The sequence below is a fragment of the Camponotus vicinus genome, unplaced genomic scaffold, assembly GCF_025532165.1.
Source record: "Camponotus vicinus isolate PSW18456_S1 unplaced genomic scaffold, iyCamVici1.0 SCAF_2, whole genome shotgun sequence".
NCBI classification, from domain to species: domain Eukaryota; kingdom Metazoa; phylum Arthropoda; class Insecta; order Hymenoptera; family Formicidae; genus Camponotus; species Camponotus vicinus.
In genome coordinates, this window is record NW_028141956.1 from 6976408 (window position 1) to 6996732 (window position 20325).

Consider the following 20325-nt stretch of genomic DNA (forward strand, 5'->3'; position numbering starts at 1 on the left):
TGTTACAATATTTTTATATCTTTTTGGGAATATAAAGATATATTGGATATTAAACATAAGACATGAATACATAAATTACGTAAGAGTAACTTTATTTCATAAACGTACAGGGATTGCCAAATATCTATCAATAAATACATGTACATAATTACTCTCTTCAGCAGATACTTGATTATAAATCAAACAAAGTATAAAATTATTGCTGAGTTTTTTTCGATACGATGACTGCAGAAAGAGCACAGCGACGAGACACGTTATTACCTGATCGTTATAAACGATTTAAAATTTTATTTTTGTATACAATTGCCACACAAATAAATTTAATTTTATAAAATGTAATACATTTTATACTAATGTTACAACATTGAATTATATTGTATGATGAAAATCTGATGTAAATTATTCGTACAATATATATATTTTATAGAGAAGTATACTCTTTCGTTTTTTCGATCAAGAAGCTTTTAATATTGCGCGTATAAAATTCTATATTTATTTTGATTATTAGAATCAAATATAAAATAAATTATTGATTCCTCCTCCGCATGATACATCATAATTTTTCTTTATAGTTTTATTTTTCATAAACTGTTATGACACATTCTTCGATAATCATATCATTCAAAAATTACTTGTGCGAAAAAGTCATTTTGTGCAGGAAAGAAAGACTACAGATACAATAAGTTGACATAATCGTGTAAATTCGCATAAAAAAAATCGACAGCAATAAATTATAAAAAAATTATAAATTCAGAAGAGAGAAATAAATCACAAAAAATTATAATCTAGTAAGTTCGATTAAGTAAATTGACACTCAGTCGAACATATTATAAAAATTATACAAAATATATATTCTCTTTCTACTGTAAAATATAATTAAAAAGTTATGTAGAATTTGTATATTATAAATTAAAATTTCCTTATAATTATAAAGGAATCTTATACAAATCTTGTTTGTAAAGAATCCTCTGTCATCATTCAAGAACCAAGAATCGCCACGTAAAAATTTCGTGTCCTTATTTGGCACGTGTCTCGTCGCTCCCTCCTTGCTACGGGAAATATAGAAAGGAGAGTGAGTACGTGACGCTGATGGACGATCATGATCACCATGTAGGTGTTGGGCTGACCGCGATCGCTTTAGAGGCGGATGCCGCGGTTGGTGCTGGCCACGTAGTTGAGAAGCTCCTCGGAGTCCTCGCAGACGAACGGCTTCTCGTGGTAACACGCGACGTCATGCCAGGCGATGCCATCATTATACACGTTGTTCAGGACGGCCATGCAGGACTCGGTGGTGCCATTGATGTCGTACTCTGCATTGTCCGGCTGCCTGGTCTTCTTGTGGCCGGTCTGCGACCATGGATTGAAAGTCCAGCTTATCGGTGCCTGGTTGGTGGGTGACATTTTCTCGCGATTCGCCGACCAGAACCAGCCATAAAGGGACTTAGGCTCGAGATCACGTCGATTCTCGCAGCCCTTAAAGTCGCAGAGACGTCCGGATGTCCAGATATATGGAACATCGTCTGAAAGAAAATAGATTTTTTGTATAAACAGAGAATTGAGAAAAGATCGATATTTATTTTTAGACATAGATCTAATAGCCATTAAAAAATTTTCTTTTTCTTATAATTATCCGAGAAAATCTACATAGCCAAAATTAATATTAAGCGATACTGAGCGCAATCATTATTAAATTTAAAAAAAATTATAGTTATATTATTATTAAGCATAAAATGTAAGATTAAATATTCTCGTATTATTCTCTTTTATTAATAGGTAAGAGCCAAGAGTGATGAATATTTTATTCCGAGAAAAGAGAGAAGTATCTTTAGCATTACCAGAGACGTTAACTTATTGCAAATTCTGATTGAGTGAAAGCACGGTGATTTTATATTGGAATTATCTGAAATTATAATTCACTACGTATAGATAATGACTGCCGATATAAAAGATTTTCAAAATATGCCGTTGATACAGAAGGCGGGTCTTGCGGTAGGTTCTTGAGCGGAATCAACTCATTGTCAGTGCTATCTTACTTTCGCCGGACTGCAAAAGTATTCATGCACCGCGCGATTCTATTATATAAAAAGATGAGACTCTCTAGCCTCAACCCACTTCAAGACCCCGCATTACCTTGAAAACTGTCGTATTATACTCACCGACTCGCCTCCATCGTGATGAATATCGCTCGTGACGAGCAGGTATCATCGCGCGATTGTATGATAATTATGATTAAAGCGGTAGCTTAATCCAACAGATATGTTCCCACAATTTATATTAATTCATGATTATTGATTTATCAATTTCCGCGTAGTCATGATTGACGATGCGGTTTTATTTTTCTAGAATCTTGATTAATCTATTCTCTTTAATTAAATATCTCGATTTTAAATATGAAATTTAAAATGGCGGATTAAAACGTTTAATTATATGAAATTATTTTTTTAATAAAATTTCCGGATTGTAACGAAAATGAAAGTATTTTTAACGAGATATATTGACAACTGTTTATCATACTTTGCACTATCATTCAAGCTTCCGATCTTCTCTAATGTTAAAAGAAAACAGGGAGGAAACGGCGTACTAATAAGAAGTGAGTAAAGCTAGGTAAATTCTAGACCCTTCAGTTAATTGCAGTTTTACTCCTCGAGTGCACTTAAGCGCATCGCGCTGCAGCCGAAAGGTCGTAATGAAGAGGGAGAGAAGATAAGGGAGGAGAAAGAGGTCTTGTGGGGAGCGTATCGTCGTTAATCATTCGAATCTACAACCAAGTGATGTTTCATGTCGGGTTGCTCGTTTCGAAATATTGCCGAATGATTATCTCTTTGGATGAAAGTTGCCGCGGTAAACCACCGGTGTCGATATATACCATCTGGAAACTTTCTATTGCAAATGTATAAAATGCTATTGTGTCACAAAAATAAATAAATAAATATATGCTTATAATTCTCGATTCAAGTAAATCGAGTCAAATAAACTTGAAAATTCTAGCGTAACTTTTCGATACGCTACAAATCATGCCGACGCGTGCATTCTTTCATAATGGAAACAAAAATGACGGATCTCCTTTGCATTGATCTCGTATTTACAAGTGGAACAATGAAAATGATTCATAATAGAATGACGCATACGCATCGGTACATCGGTTTCATCAAAGAGTTCGAGCATCGCGAAATAGTTACTTACTCTGTTGAATAAGTTTGAAGATCATGTTGTTTTCTTCCTGAGTTTCTATCGAGACAAGATCCATACAATACTCTCTGCAAATGTTCCTGCCGTCTAACCAGTCTACTCGTTGATTAGCGTGGGCTCCCACGTGTCCGCTGAAGAAATAATTATGCCCCCGGAGATTGAATTGCTTCGGTCCTGTAAAATGTTTTAAAGTCAATTAGAACTATTCTATGAGAATATCGAAAATATTTCAAACATACGTTATATTTTTTGACGGAAATTCGGACGTTTGATAAGGAAGTAATTAAAATAACATTGCATTTTACGTCCATTACGCCATGTCTATAAATGTGAAAGATATTAACTTTTTTATTATCATTAGCATTATTGACAAAGATGTCACTTGTGAGTTTGTAGAAAAAAATCGATGATTATATCAAGCATCGCAATCGCGTTTTTTTTCTATTAAGAGATACTCGATTTGCAACCTGTGGTTAATAATTCAGAGGTCAAACCGCTGTATTATGCGATTAAGTAATCTGTAAATCTATACTTCTCGTGTATAAAAATATGTCTGGCTAAAGTCAACTGTTCCCACTTGATGAAGTCATAACAGGTCGCAAGAAATAATTTTTATTCGCCTAAAAAGATCGTGTTTCTTGTAAAAAAATATTTTTATTAATTCCTCGTCAATTATCAATGCTATGTCCGTACTTAAATAGTCCTCTATAGAACATTATCGGACATATGCCGTCTTGTAATCAAAATAGCTCAAGCTAAAATACGCTCGTGTGTCATAGTTTGCGAACAGAGAATCTGTAATCAGCGGCAACACGGTGGCGGTGCGTCATTATCGTGTGCTTTAAATGTCAACGATCTCTTATGCTTTTTCCCGGTATTTATACAAGTATGTCTCTTCTCATCCACGATTTACACCGTGTGTTTTACCATAAGCACCTAACGGCGCATTACGAAAGATATGCTTACGCATATTATCGCATTACAAAAAACATATACATGTATATATAAAAAGATATATATATATATATTTTTTTTCACTTTGTCTTTCTATCTCTCTCGCTTTCTTACTATGATATAACATTTTATATTTCGCCGCGTGCGTAATTTCTTCGTCATGATTTTTCCTCGTCTCTTTCGTTTTCTTTTTCTCGGTCTTTCCTCAAGTCGACTTGTCGAGTCGTTTCTATGTTCGTCGTGACATTTGTAACCCACATTTCGCTGTTATTACTGCACCGACATCGCGCGATTTTACGCGGTTTTAAATATATGCTAGAAATTTATTTTATATGCTTCTTCAACTTTCTAAGAGCGTAAAATTTCTCCAAATATACATCTTAAAAATAGCAGAGATTTAAATCAAATTTTCGAAAATTTAGAAAAATACCATAAATTTTATTTTAATTTACAACTTGTATTATGAAAAAACTTATTCTGATAAAAACAAATCTGAAATTGGCTGATATTTACCGAAACATTTTCAATAACAGATATATTTATTTGAATGACATAAGCAGTATTAAATTAAATTATATGCGAAATCAGATAAATCGGCTTTATTATGAAATTCAATGTTTGGAAAATATTTTAAAACGTTGTATGAATAAACATTATAATATGCAGTAATATTTTTCTTCTATATAATTCGAAGATTCGAAAAAACATATGCTAAGTATATAATTTATATTAATATTAATTAAAAGGATCAGACTTACGTGATATTTTTGGCAACTTGTTGGCAATGGCTATATTGATTAAAATTTATGTACATGATGTTTTATGTATATGACGTAAGAAATAGTCATTAAATTTGAATAAAGTGAAAAACGATGAAGTGGGCATCTACGCCTTTTATTGCTTATACGTTGTTGCTCATGTACGTTTTCAGTCAATTGATGATTTCGTCTGGTATTCGCCAAGGATTGAACACGCTAATGTCAAAGGTCGAAAATGCCAATAGCAATTTTACAAACGGCTGCTATTCTTTATATATTTCTTAGAATATATAATGATCGTCTCCGCATAGTCGCATGCACAGCCTTGGTTAATTTATAAACGGAATATAATTCGGTAGAAAAAAGAGTCTTGTTTGATATATCACAAAAATGATTATATCTTTATATGTGCATGAACTGTATTAGTACTGAGAAATACTTTAAACAATCTTTTCCAACTAATATTTATTCTTCTCAACCACATTTTGAATTATTTTTTGTTGCAGTTTTTAACAGAATCACAAAAGAGAGGACTTAAACAAAGAAAATGTTTTTTTTGCCGAAAAGAACAACAGTTTGAATTGAAATATCTTTAAATAAGATTTCTTGAGATGAGTCGCATCAGCCATCCATCTGCTTGGTTAATTCGAGACTCGTGCTTAATTCGAGACCCCGCTGTAGAAAGGCAAAGTGCAATTGTATTGCGCTTGTCGAGGAAGAAGAAGGACTGTCTGTCGGAGTTTACGACATAGGACAAAGTCGTGATTCCAGTTGTCAGTATAAATTTAACGAAGATCTTATAATAAAAAATAAAAAATTATATTCCGGTTGTATCATACGTTCTGCTGCCCATGGCGTTTGATACCTAGCACTTGAATGCGTTTCGTAATATAAGCACTCTGATTATTGATTCTCTTAAAGCTGTCCAGTTTATATGTAAATATTTATAAAGATTTAATAGTCACATCTCTGAATTTAAAATTTAAAGGATTATCAAATAATATGTATTAATACAAATAAGATTAAAAGCTATCATTTGTTTTTTTTTAATATAAATGTCTGTACATTTATTTCTACTGTAAAACGCTGTTAAATATGAAGGAGAATCAACGTCAATAATAATTTTTTAAAAAAATTGACGACGAAAATAATCTTAACCGATTCGCGAATATTAAAAGCTCTGTTAAATAGCCATTAAATATAACGCAAAGTCACGTCACGTTAATGAATAGATTATAACGACTCTCGCAAAAGTAATATCGAAGTAATATATTTATAAGTAACACGAAAAAGAAAATAGACGGTATATAGATAAATTTATCGCTATGTTGCAGCCATCGTACTTAGAAAGTAATTTATGCTTTCATTGATCGTAGTCACGTGAAGTGATTTCAATAGAGTCATGTAGTATGTTAAATGTAGAGATGAGTTAACATAGTTATATGAAACTGACACCGTGATTACATTGAACGGAAATCTGCATGTAAATATTGTAAAACATTATACAGTGGCACTGCAGCTGTCATCGCATGGCTATTCTCGTCTAGATCGATAATCAATATTGAAACTTACGCTATATGTATAACAGTGCGATGAATTTCATGAGAGATTGCGTAGCTGTTCATTGTCATCAGTGTAATAAAATGCATATCAAAGCACTAAAAAGTGACATAATATTCTATTGTACGAAAAAAATAATGAGAAAAAGAGCAAGATAAAAGTCGTAGATATATATTTGCAAAAAAGAGAATTTTATGTTAGAAAAAAAATAAAATCAAAAACAAAAAAAATGCAAATAAAATAATATATTAATCTATTAAAGCAATTAGAACGTAGGCACGTTTAATGTAAGAAATATTTTGCATTAAATTTCTTTTTGCATACAATTATAAAAATTATAGATTAAAATTCACACAACTGTTACGTGCTGCTTATTGTGCGAATGCAAACAATATATTACATATGTATTATTGAAATAACGGTACACAGAATGATTCCGTTCGTGATTATATCATCATTATATGCAGCGGATTTGTTTTCACGCTCGCACGCAATGACGGCGATGCATCCGCGTGCATCGAACAAAAAAAACGTTTGCCTCTTGTCGGATAATCGCAATTTATGGTCGTTATATCACCGTTCATTAAACATTTATGCCCTTCGCGCGTCTCACACGTTTGTGTCAAGGAACTTGCGACGATAATCGCTTCAAACATACGAGCTGTTGTTCACTGAGAAACATAGACACACACATAATATGAGTAAAATAATAAAATTCTTGGACATTATCTATAAATCTAATAGATTATCGAAAAACAAATATTATTATCTATTCTATGGAAGAATTTTGTTAAGACTTCAATCAGACAATTTTAGTGTCGACAAACTATTTTCTACGACAAACATGTACAATATTTTTCTTGGATATACACTTTATCTACTTGAGACGAAGAGAAAGTGGATTTCGTTAGTAATGCGACGGTGCGCCATTGATGTGTTTCGACAGCACGATTCACTTCCGGCATCATCATTGCGGAATTAATCTCGAGGGACAAATCGGCTACTCGGAGGAAAATATTGGCGTTGATGCTATTTTTCAATAATGAAAAAGCTTTAGATGAACGCGTCATTTAATTAGCTATATAACGTACATTAATGAGTAAGATTCTCTTATAATAGGGATGTTGCAATTGCAACCGATTTCTAATTGTCACGCAAGCGGATATCAATCTATACGTATCTATACGTTGTTCCATATATGAAATTCAAATCGTCAAATTCGTATGCTTCCAAAAATGATGTGTCATCTTTGGTGAGATGCAATGAAAAGCGAAATAAATGTTTCAATTTAATCAATGTTAATGGAAACGATTTCTTCGAAGGATTATAAAATTATTGTATTTTTCGTTATAATATTTTAAATAATTTTGATGTGATATTAAAATGTAAAGTATATACATATATATATCGTAATATAAAATTTTTTTAAGTCTTTTATGAAACAAAGTATCGCAAACCAAACTCGTAAAGACATGAAGCTACAATTATTTATCATAATCATAATAATAATTAAATAATAATTATTTTATCTGTATTATTGAATTAAGGATAAAATTAAAATCTATGACTAAACAAAAATATTCTCACATCCACAATTCATATCGATTCAATCAATATTGATTAGCAGTAATCATAATTAACTACATTACCTTTCATATTGATCATATTGAGCAAATTGTAATATAGCAAAAAAAAAAAAACAATTAGTCAAGCTATTTATCAATTTAATCAATGTTAATGGAATCGTTCCAGAATTGAGCACGCTCCACTGGGTGAATTCGTCGGGAATCAATTTCTTGTTCCCGAACGGGATCAGTGGGTCGACGGTAAGTCGTGAATAAACAACATTCGAGCGCGGAGGCGAAGAAAAAGGAAACTCTTGTGGCTCTCGCACGAGCTGTCAAGTGAAGGTGAAACTTTTTCTCTTTGCGCGACGGGCCAATGGGTCCCGGTACAACTCGTCTCATATGAGGATAACGGTTTTCCCCATATTCTTTCCTTTTTAATTTTTGAAAGCGAAACCAAACACTCGCCTTATGAGGTGAATATTTGATTTCCACGAAAAAATTATCCCAATTGTCCTCTAATGATAGATTATTTTAATGTATATAAACTTTTGCATTTTATAAAAAAAATATAATTCAAATTTGATTTTTTTAGACTTGAATATGTTTATAGTATTTTAAAATATCTTAAATTTAAAATCAATAAATGATATCAATTTATACTTGCTTCTTTTATTAGCGATTTCTCGATTTTTTTCAATAAATTGCGATTTAAGAAATTTATATACTATATTTATATAAAAATTGTTACATTTGTAAAAAATATACATACAAAATATAGACCATCAAAAATAAAATCGTCTTTCGAAATTCCCTCTAAAAATTCATTCTTACATAAAAATTGCATATGTTCGAAAAACATTTCAAAAATACTTTTCAACATAGATATATATATGCGAATATTTTCATATGACATTATGAAAATACGTGTTTATAGGCGAATCATGCGGACTACTCGTTAAGCGGCAACGCATCGGGGGGATAATCTCCGAAGAGCGCCATTGTCTAATTTCGCAAGCAGTTCCTGACATTTTCGTGGCGATGTAGCGCTGGCCTTCTGTGGAGTTGTCAATCAGTCAACCTCGCGCCGAGTAAGATTGCAACAGCTGATCGGTCAGCCACACTGTCATAAGGCGATTTAATGGCGATTTGTTAGCGACGGTCTTTTATTCGGCGTCAGCCGCGTTACGAAATTGTGATTAACAGCGGTATAATACGTCGATTAAACTTATATGCGATTGTCCACTATGATTATTTTTTTCACTACGAGTTTGCGAAATTATGTCGGACGTCCTTATCGCGCTTTCAAGTCAATTGTGAGATCTCCTAAAGTCGTTGTTATAAAACAAACAGTAGCATATTGCGCAAAATATACATAGAGTGTTCCTTTAAATAATTATCTGTTATTATATCTTAATTACATATTAATGTCCACAGGGCTACATTTAGTAAGAAAATAAGAAAGCTATTACATAAGGATATATATTGCCTGTTATCATTCATCAAAGATCATGCTATTCTGCAAACGAAAGATTGGATATACTCGTGTAGCCAAGCCTAATCTTCGCGGTTCGTTGTGTGCTTTATAATAATACATCATAATATCAACGATTTGATATAAGATAGATTAATTTTTATTTTATTTTTATTTCGCGCTGAACTCGACAGGAAAATTCGAAAATTGATTACCGCATCTCTTCATGTGTAATTGCAATATATGCGTCCGAGAGTAAGATAGTAAAGCATGCGGATACTTAATCGCGTATCTTCACCGTAATAGCACTGTTGGACAACGGTTTAATAGGCCGATGGGTATTATATAATATTCATAGGCCAATACTTGTTCACATGTTACTCAACAAGCGTGTCATTATCGCACGCCTTAAGTATAAGATATGCACGCACATTACGTATTCCATTGTATTATTAACGACTTCACGATAATTCCCGTAAGTAAGTTTACAAATATTAATCGCATACAATGTTCCGTTAATTTTTCATCTTGATTGAACGAAGAGGAGTTTAGAAGTTCGAAGATTTAAACTGATATTACTGGATATATGATCCATGGCAGGAACAATGACGTAAGTCATATAGCATATAATGTAATAATGAAAAAAAAAAAATAAAATTATTTTTGTAGCTCTGCTTCTCTCGTGCGTAATTATATGTGACACAACGTAAAACTTTCGAGATGCTATTCTTCATTCAGGATCTCTTCAGAGATATCTTTATAAATTGCACATATATGTATCATAGTTCGTGCATAATTATATAGTTAAGCGTGTTGCATTTTTTCACTGCACGGCACGTAACTGACATTCGTGCCAGTTTTTCTGCTTGCATTCTTTTACACGTGCGTGACTATATATTGACACGCTTATTACACACTTTTTTCTTGGCGCGAGCACGAAGGAATCACGCTACACCTGATTACTATTGACTTGGTCGCTAAGCTCCATCCTGCTATCCTGCTAGCGCGATCGGGCATTCCAGGAGAGCGAGCATGCAATCATTAGGTTGTTAGGTGATTGTGGTCGTATCCGAACATCATTACGTTGCATCATTACAGCAAAGCCGATTCACTCCCACGACCTACTCGCGCCTCTCACGTTATTAAATACCGTGGAAATGCGACCATTTGGAAATTCCGTATGTCTCTCCCTCTGTCTGCACTTTGATTCGCGAATATGTTGCTCTACATTTTCTCGCGCGGTTTCGTTTTCTTGCAAGGCATATTTTAATACTATGCGTATATCTGTTCCTCCCGTTAAAACGCGTTCGTTCTAACGTTATTTAGCACTGTCTCTATACGAAGTAAACTTTCTCTATATTAGGGATATAGGGAAAAGACAATAATTTGCTGATTAGAGTTAATTAAATCGTCAATGTAATAATTGATCAGTATCTTTTTTATCTAGATCAATATTATTAGATGAGGATAATTAAAATCAGTATTAATCTTTTAAACTGATGGTATATTTTGATGAGCTGAAAATTAATAACTATAAACTCTGATGACATAACATCGATAATTCGCAAGATATCTCGCGAACATTTTACCATTTGAATAATTTAAATCAATGTCCTTGCTATAATGTCGTTAATGAAGATCTTACTGAATTAATCTAAATATAAGATTTTACTGAATTAATAGCCGCGTTACAACAACGTTAAAACATCCTTTGTAAAAATTATTAGATCGTTATCTGATTGAAAGTAATGCTAATCCAGTAATATTTAACATTAACATTGCGTTACACAAGTGTTCTATGAACATTGATCGTAGGACTAAATCAGTAATATATCATCACATTTAAAAAAAAATTGCCACTTAAACGAGTAGAAAGCAAAAAGTTGATTCTCAGAATAATTTAGCAGAAATATAATAAAGATATTTGTTGCAGTGCATTGTAGAAACTAAAGTGACACACGTCCTTCATAAAAAAATACAACTATTATATTAATATTATTTAATAATTTTTTTCTGTAAGAATGTGTGTGTCTTTTATATATTATATTAAATTCTTTTATATATTATATTTTCCAAAATATATAAATACAGATATATTGTACTATAAATTAATAAGGCACATTTATTTTAACAAGATTTTCGAAATCAAATTTACTCATCTTTAGTAATAAGTGCTTCGTTTCGTCGCTGAGGTGCGAGTGACTTCTTGAGCGAGTGGCGCCGAGAAAGTGTGTATCAAGACAAGATAAAAAATCAGCAGGAAAGTTTGTCATGCAATGATATCAGGAATTCGTTGGCAGTAACAAGTGGACATAAAAACTGGTACCCATAGTGATCAAAAGTGAATACCCGGGGCGCGTGCTTGCACAAGAGTTGAGAGAGGCTCGTCTGCTTTTAAAAGTACGCTCGTAGCTCGTGAAATTACGCGAGGGATAGGGGGAAAGCTTCTTAGCATGTATCAGCATTGTAACCTCGATTCCTTTGAGATGGCACGGCAATACCGTGCCGAGACGCACGACAGCCTCTTCTGCGAGAAAATGACGATAAAAATCCATGTCGCTGCATTTCGCATTTTTTACGTACGTCTTACGCGCTGGTAATTTAATCAAAACAGACTCAGGTAATCTCGCGAATGGAAATCTCTCCACTCTGAAAATTTACCGATCGACAGCATTTACATGCGTAAGTAAATCGTTTAATAGTCTGTGTTTGCACAGTTACGACAGTAAGATTATTATACGATAGCGCTGAATAGTCTTGATTACGGAATAACGCGATGAATTATCATGCCCTGTCAAATAATTTCTGTAACTGTTCTCTAATTACTCAGACATAAGATTATCTTTCTTAAAAATCTTTTGAATAAATGTAATAAATAATTATTCCTATATTACGAGAGGGAGAGTCACAGTAATAATTAATCTCGTAGATTATTAATATTTATTTAATCTTTTTGTTTTAGAGCTTACGCAACGAATAGACGAATTTTTAATTTTCTAGACTTTAGAGTAGAATATTAGGGTTAAATAACATTGAAAAATTTGTAACTTGTGAGTAATAATTTTTAATTTTTTAAATTACTAATTGTTTTCATTGTAGCGCATTGTCCTTAGGAGGCATGATATGAATAGTATTTAACAAGTCGCACATATATATCAGAAAATACTTACGATTTGCGCATTTTTGCGGTATTGGAAGAGACAAGAATCTTCCAGGTCGGTTAGTGCGCGGTCCAGAATCATTGATCGCCGGCTCCGCGTTGACGAACGCCGCAAGAAGCACCACAGCCAGCGGCACCAACATCATCTATATTGCAAAATATTAAATATTAGTGTTAGTGCATATAATGCCACAGTACACGATATTCGATAGCATATAGCTAATTTTGTGATTTGAGATAATTTTTGTAATTTTTGCAACTATGTGTGAAAAATGTATTATCTAGCTTTGATTAATTCATATTTCAAATAATATAATTAATACCTTTTGTGACTGTCAAATACTTTTCTTTAAAAAAAGTATAAGAAAAATTATAAGAAGAATTGTAATAAATAAGTAGTATAATAATATAAATCGGCAGCATAAATGTATTAGGAAGCATAAAATGCAAATCTTGTAGATAAACTTATATAAAACCGATGGGTTGTTTAAATATCGATTCAGACATTCAAATATTACAATTTCATTGACTTATTATGACCGGTCGGTGAGAGTTTTCTACATAATGGCGTTGACATGTACAGATACGCAAGTGAGACTCATTCCGCCGACACAAACAGTTCCTTTCCATCAGACAGAAGTTTCTCTTAGGGAGTGTCTCGTCTAATGAAGTCGCAAGACGGTTTTTTTATGCATGGATGCCGATATATTATCCTTATGTTACGTGATCCATCAAATCGCGTCCACGTATGATTGGAAATTTCTCCGACGAACGTTGAAAATCAACATCGAAAAATAGATTATCAATATATCATCAATTGTCTAAATTAGAATAATCTAAGAGCAAAATAAAGTTTCAAAAAATAGTAGTTAATTTTTTCAAACCGATATCTTATAATTTTTGCACTATTACTATATTATTTTTGCATAAATTGTTACATTTGCAATTTTTCTTTATGCACAATATATTAAAAGTAGAGATTTAATTAACATTATTTATAATTATGATGTAGTTTCGTATAGTTTGTGGATTATAAGATGTAATCTTAATTTTATTTTGTTTTCGCAAAATTTAAAAATTTCTTCATATCACTATAATAGAAATCTCACACATATAAGGCTACTGAATATACGAAACAAATAAGATTTCAATCTGCAATTTTTAACAAATGTTATGAGAAATCCAATGTATGGCCGTTTTTAACAAGCATGATCAAAAGTTTGAGAAATTAAATCTTGTTTAATTCGATTTTCGATGCTGTGATAGAGGAGAAAGTATACTTTACCTTAATTGCATATGTATATGTAGCGATTCTGCTGCCACAAACGATTATAAGAATTTTCTATTTGCAGCATCGAAATTTGAATTCACCAAAAATTATATAGATTTCAATCCTTGGACTACATCATTCAAACGATCTACACTCACCTTGTATCACTTATCTCTTTGTAAAGTATAGATAGACGTCAAAGACGACGGATAAAGAAACGTGGTCACTGATAGAGGATATGGAGAGACGGGCACCTTCACCGTCGATTATATAGAAATGGTCCCCACCAGGCAGTAAGACTCATCCCACCCTTCGCTACAAGCGAAGGACCCAGCAGAGGACGTTCTGATGAATCGAGACCTTAGTCGGATATAATTAAGGGTTAGAGATCTCGCGAATCGATTCTCTCGTGATTCTGAAAAGTATCCTCGCAATCAACGCAATTGGCTTCACATTTTCTTCTTTTTTTGTTGTGAATCAAGTTCACCTTTAAGAATTATTTAGAAAAATATAATAAAAGAGGAAAATACTTATGTTTTTATTAAATTTTATAGATATAATTCTATCGGTCGGGATTATCATTCGACAGTACGTCGACTTGAACTTAAATCGAAGCGATTGATTAATATTCACCAATGTTTTTATTACGTGGTTAATGATAGGATAGGTTGAAATTAACAACTAATAACAGTTAGAGTAAACTCTTTGTTCCCACAGTTATACTGGCACGATATTGTCGATTATACGAGATCGACAATTTATAACTAATTTCTTCGAAGCTATATATGACTAATGTTCAATTTATGAGTTTAAATGTCTTGATAAAAATAATCTTTTAAACTTTCTATTAAAATTGATTTGAATTGAAATTTTCATTAAAATTAATTATATAAAATATTTTATTAACTATATAAATTATATAAAATATATTTAAAATATATTTAATTATATAAAATATATTATTAATACATTAATTTAATTATTAAAATATTTTATTAAACGTTTCTTTATTAAAATTTTATTAAACATTTCTTTACTAAAATAATTTCGCGAAAATCTTTTTATTATCGTAAGAAATTTTCGATATTAAATGTTAATATTTGTTAAAATCTATTTTGTCTCTAAAATATATTTTACTTGTTGATTTAGACTGGTATAGAACTTCTCGTGCAATTAGTTGAAATTCTGTTGGTTTGTTTCAAGATGCTCCATCTATTTATTAGAAGTCTCCCGTTAATCGATGTCCGGCCTAGAAAGAGTATTTTGTTCAGACATTTGTCGGAGTGTTTATAGTTGCTGTGAATTCAAGACGAAGCAGACGTCGCGTCGATAGCGGCAGCATTGGTAGATGAAAAGACTTTCCATTTCTTTAAGTCTAGTGCTGTGAATAATCGGCTGCACGTATATTTCTTGTTTCATATGTTAATATGAAGTCTTTTTAGACATGATGAAACGAAATTCTCTTCCTTTGACGAAGTAATAGCGTGATGATCGTTGAATTCGTTTATTGTCGATGGCATTTGCATTATATATTGATAAATATATAATAAACACATAAGCACATATACACAGATTAAATACAAATTCAAAAATTAATACATAATTTTTTAAATATAAATTTAGATGCTTCTACATATTATACACGCATCTATGTATTATTATATAAAAAAATATTTTTATTGTATAATATTTTGTATTAATAAAATATAGAAAATATATATCTTTTGTTTAATGTTAACTAAATATTTTAAAAGTATCAAATGATTAGCGCGAGAATCTGTTAAAAGTTTAATGTTTTACGAAAAAAATTAAGTGTATCTTAAACATATAAAAGTATATTTTATGTATACTAATATGTCAAATCTAGTTATAAAATAAGAAACATAAATTTGTTATTCTTTTATATCTTAGAATTTTAATTCGCTAGAATCGTGACGTTACTGAATATATCCAATCAAAAGTATTTTGTGCAAATGTAATAAACACACGTAAATATTACCTTTCAAAATTTCTTTTTCAGTAAATCAAATAATATCCGCATTGCGAATCGCACACAGTAGTCATCAACCATGCTAAACGCCTTATTAAATTATTGTCGACATTATTTCTCGCACGAGCTCAAAAACCTGTTACTCGCTCGTATCAAGTAATTGAAATGCACAATGGAGCAATTAACGTTCCCGGCAATTAAGACGCCGCTTGTTCTTTTCGCACGTCGCTCAGAATATTACCTATACTGTCTTACTGCGTGTACAGTTATTTTAGGAAGAAAAGATTACGTTACCACTTTTGGTAATTCATCTCATGGTAAGATGAAAATTTTAGAAGACCGAATTTCAGAAAATGTCATCTGTGAATAAAAATGGTCGCTCCAACGACGACCTTGAAGATGCGCATCGTCAACTTTCACCAAGTGGTAACTGTAGACAAGTAATAGGATAGTCAATGTCATCCGTGCTGCAACTCGCGGTTAGGATCCAGCGAGAGGTTTCATTCTCGGTATTTCCACGGTCCTCGGTGGAAAAGTGGAGGAGGTTCCGGTTGTGTCAGACTGGCGAAATCTAAGTCTCTTTACGAAGGAAATTGACATAGACATGTCGTAGTAGCGATAATAAATAACGATAATATTTGTGGTATCAATATTATAGCGATGCTAATTGTCATACAAATGAGACATAAAATATCGTAATCTATTTACATTAATTAATTTTGTATGAGTTACAATTATAAATGACTTACATACATTAAATGTGTGAATTTGTCTATTTATGTCTAATTTCTCTCGCATTACATAATTGGATATTCTTATAAAAATAATATTATTGCAACAACGATAATAATGGTATATGGTTTTGCAGACTCGAACAAAAATGTCGAAGCTACATCATAGCGCGATTAAGATTATACAAGATAAATTTATTATATAACTCAGTACTTTTTAAATTCTCAACTAAAGATAAGTTTCTTCAATAGAAAGAAAGAGAGAGAGGAAGATTACTTTTATTGTATAATGTTATCATAATTAATTTTGTAATGTATTGTAATTTCGAATATTTTTCTTTATTACAATGACAATGTAAATTTAATATTAGTGTATCTTTTTTTATAATTATTATAATATAATTTTTCAATGTATTTATACATATTGTTAATTGACGTTTGGACATAATCATAAAAGTGGAAAGATAATGGCTACAAATATATACATGTAGCAAGGAAATAATGATATTAATCTATTTAAATATTGCGGTTCTCTCTCTCTCTTTTCCCCTCTCTTTCTTATTATATTTAGAAGAATATATCCAAAGATATTAAGGATGAATATCTTCTCTCTTTCTCTTCCTCTATAATAGAACTTTCGTATCTGTTATTTTATTATACAATAATTTTATAAAATTATCTGTTAAATAGAAAATCACAGAAAATTGCAAGACAATTAATTGGATAATATTATGTTTTTTGAAATGCGATTTATTTGAAATCAAAAATTGTTTTGATTATGATTCACGCTTTAGTAAATCCTGATTTGTAAGAGTATTTTACATGTGCTATCCCATTTACGACGGTCGCATCGTCTTTTCGCTGATGTAACACTTTTGCCAACTCCGGTAACTTCTCGAACACCTGTTACGCGCGCTTGTAATAGTCGCAACATCAATTGATGATGCGTGCCAATAATGGAATGCTTAAGATTTTCTTCGATTGTAAAATCACATCACTCGAACTCGATGCAACTCTTCCGCTTAAATGTACAAAAAAATCAAAGTATAAAATACAACAATAGATAATAAAATTAGAATGAAAAATAACATTTCTTTTTACAAAAATTGCTATTATATCTAGTTATCAAAAAATCAGGAAATGCTATACAACATAAATTTTTATAATATTTAAATAAAATAATAAACATGATATTAAGTTATAAATAACAATAATGTATAATATATACATAAAAAATTATATCTTTTTGCGACTTTGTGGGTTGCACTCTCTATTGCGTAACAATCAAGATGATAAACCGCTGTATGTTGCCATGGTTCATCGACATCTCGAATGGATTAAGAATGTTAATGAGGATCATCCTTGGAAAGCATCGAAACATAGGAATAAAAAATTTGCTTTTTTGAATACTAGAGAATTATGAAAGATTAAAATAATACGCGATTAAAATAATACGATGGACTATGTCTATTAACGATAGAAATGATGACCTTGATGCCATCGGTGATCTCGAAGTTCGATTCAAGATTCGTTTTTGACACCACGATATTTATAAATTAATGTTTGATTCGTTGATTCTTTAATTATAAATAAAATAAAATATGAAAGTTTTGATTTATGAAAGAAAAATTTTTCGAAAATAAAAGTAAAGCATGACATTCCCTATGAGAAACAAAATATATTTTTATCGTAAAAAGGCTATATAATTCATCATAAATGCAATAAATAACAGAACCAAGTGAGAAAGAAAATTAATTTACCAATAAGAATTCTTTATCAAATCAATATTATTTTAAAAAGCAAATCGTTATAGGAAAAATATCAGATATTTTACTTTGTTTAAATTTATAATTTTTTCTCGCGCTGTATCTCGAGACCCGTTTAATCAGACGTACATAAAAGAGAGAAGATTATTTATTTGTATGTTACTCACAAAATGATAAATGCAATTTAAAATATGATTTTACATACATGTTCAAATATTTCATATTCAAATGAAATATTTATTCAACGGAGAATACGATTTAAAAAGATGCATTTCGCACATACACACGATTTAAGAAAACATTTATTTTCATCCATCGTATTGTTAAATGTCGCCTATACTTTATTTAGATTAAAGGCAACCGGACTGCGCGAACCTTTCGGAGATTCTCCGTACACGACCTTGTTTCACGAAATTTATACCTTTTAATATACAAGCATGCGCGCATAAACAACATTAATGCTAATGGCCAAGTTTGCGCGTACGATAAATTTAATACGCTTTATTCGCGTCTGACACGCGCGGAAGCCGATGCGTCTTATATGCGTAGTCAATTGTAATAATTAATACGAGTACGGCACGATATTGCCATTTACGTGAATTGTATCTCGTTGATGCAATAAAAATGTCAAACGATGCTGTTGCTGATATTCTGGTCAACGATTTTCCCGGTTTAAAACAGCATGTGACAACTTTGCACAACACTTTGCGACCGGCCGAACAATGCAACGTGCAATCATTGCGAAAGATCATGCGAAATGCAGACGTGTAAGACGAAAAGTGCTTGCAGAAACCGGGGCCAAGTTCCGTTTGAGATTTATCGCGCTTTTCATAAAAATTTCATCGGCCATACATCCGGCTGACTTCTCCGTCAAAATAAAAATAGCAATGCCCGAGTAAGATAATCATATAAAATTTATTTCGCATCTCATAACGAATTCCGATATAAATCCGATATAAATATTCGATAATTGGATTTAAAGATTTAAATGCTAACGTTCCTTGAAGAATTCTTGCATTCTTAAATATATAGAATTAGAAGCTGAAAAATGCAAATTAGAAATTAGAATAGACAAGACGGAATTGACGCGATAAAATTGATTGATGAGATAAAAAATATTTAAATGGAAAATATTTATATTTATGTATTTTTATAATTTTACTCTTATAAATTATTTATTACATTAAATAGAAATCTATAAGCAGTATGAGCATTATGCTTTAATGAAAAGTTGTAAAAGCAATTAATTTTGGAAAATCCGATAATAATATATAATCACTTTACAAAACAATACTTAGCAACAATTTTTAAAAAATTGAAAGAAAACTTATTAATTAAAGAGCAAAAGAGGAAATAATAGCAGAGCGAATCAAAATATAAATAAATATCGAGTCTAGAATTTATAACAAAAATATTTCGACTTTAATTGTCTGAGAAAAGATCGGTTTGGTCAATGATAGTTGTTTGTCACACATTTTGTTCTTTGTCACATTTTTTTCTTTTTATTTCACATAAATCTATGATTAATTCACAGGCATAGCGCAAAGAATTTGTCGAAGCTACCAGATTAATAGCACATATATAACACATAGGTAAATATATTTTCATACAATGATCCTCGCATATACGTAAAACATATCGCTTTCAGATCCGATCAAAGTCAAATGTGCGAATATCAAAGAAAATAAATGACGCTATTAGAATAATATAGGGCGTTTTTCAGCAAGTGACACAGAGGATACAGTGTATCACTTCATCCTTGTTGGTTGCCGAAGTAAACAAGGTAAACAAGGATGAAATGATTTACTGTGTTACACTGTATCTTCTATGTCGCTTGAATGTTATATCGCTTTTTTGTCTTCTACTGTTTGATCGAAAATTTCAATGCGTTCGGCAATTTTGCAAACA

General features: G+C 31.5%; 1 protein-coding gene across 1 annotated transcript; it reads right to left on the reverse strand.

Annotated features, from left to right (window-relative positions):
• Positions 1-77: 77 nt before the first annotated feature.
• Positions 78-14166, reverse strand: Slf (C-type lectin domain-containing protein slf). The gene is made up of 4 exons (XM_083091073.1): positions 14089-14166; positions 12671-12806; positions 3184-3363; positions 78-1520 (listed from the first exon to the last, which is right to left on the reverse strand). The coding sequence occupies exons 2-4, from the start codon at positions 12804-12806 to the stop codon at positions 1138-1140; spliced, it is 699 nt and encodes a 232-aa protein (XP_082947199.1). The 5' UTR covers positions 14089-14166; the 3' UTR covers positions 78-1137.
• Positions 14167-20325: the final 6159 nt, after the last annotated feature.

Coding starts and splice junctions, on each gene's coding strand:
- Slf (XM_083091073.1), bottom strand. CDS start 12,806: ATGATGTTGGTGCCGCTGGCTGTGGTGCTTCTTGCGGCGTTCGTCAAC. Junction 3,364..12,670: donor ACCGCAAAAATGCGCAAATC/GTAAGTATTTTC, acceptor AACATTTTACAG/GACCGAAGCAATTCAATCTC. Junction 1,521..3,183: donor CTTCAAACTTATTCAACAGA/GTAAGTAACTAT, acceptor ATTTTCTTTCAG/ACGATGTTCCATATATCTGG.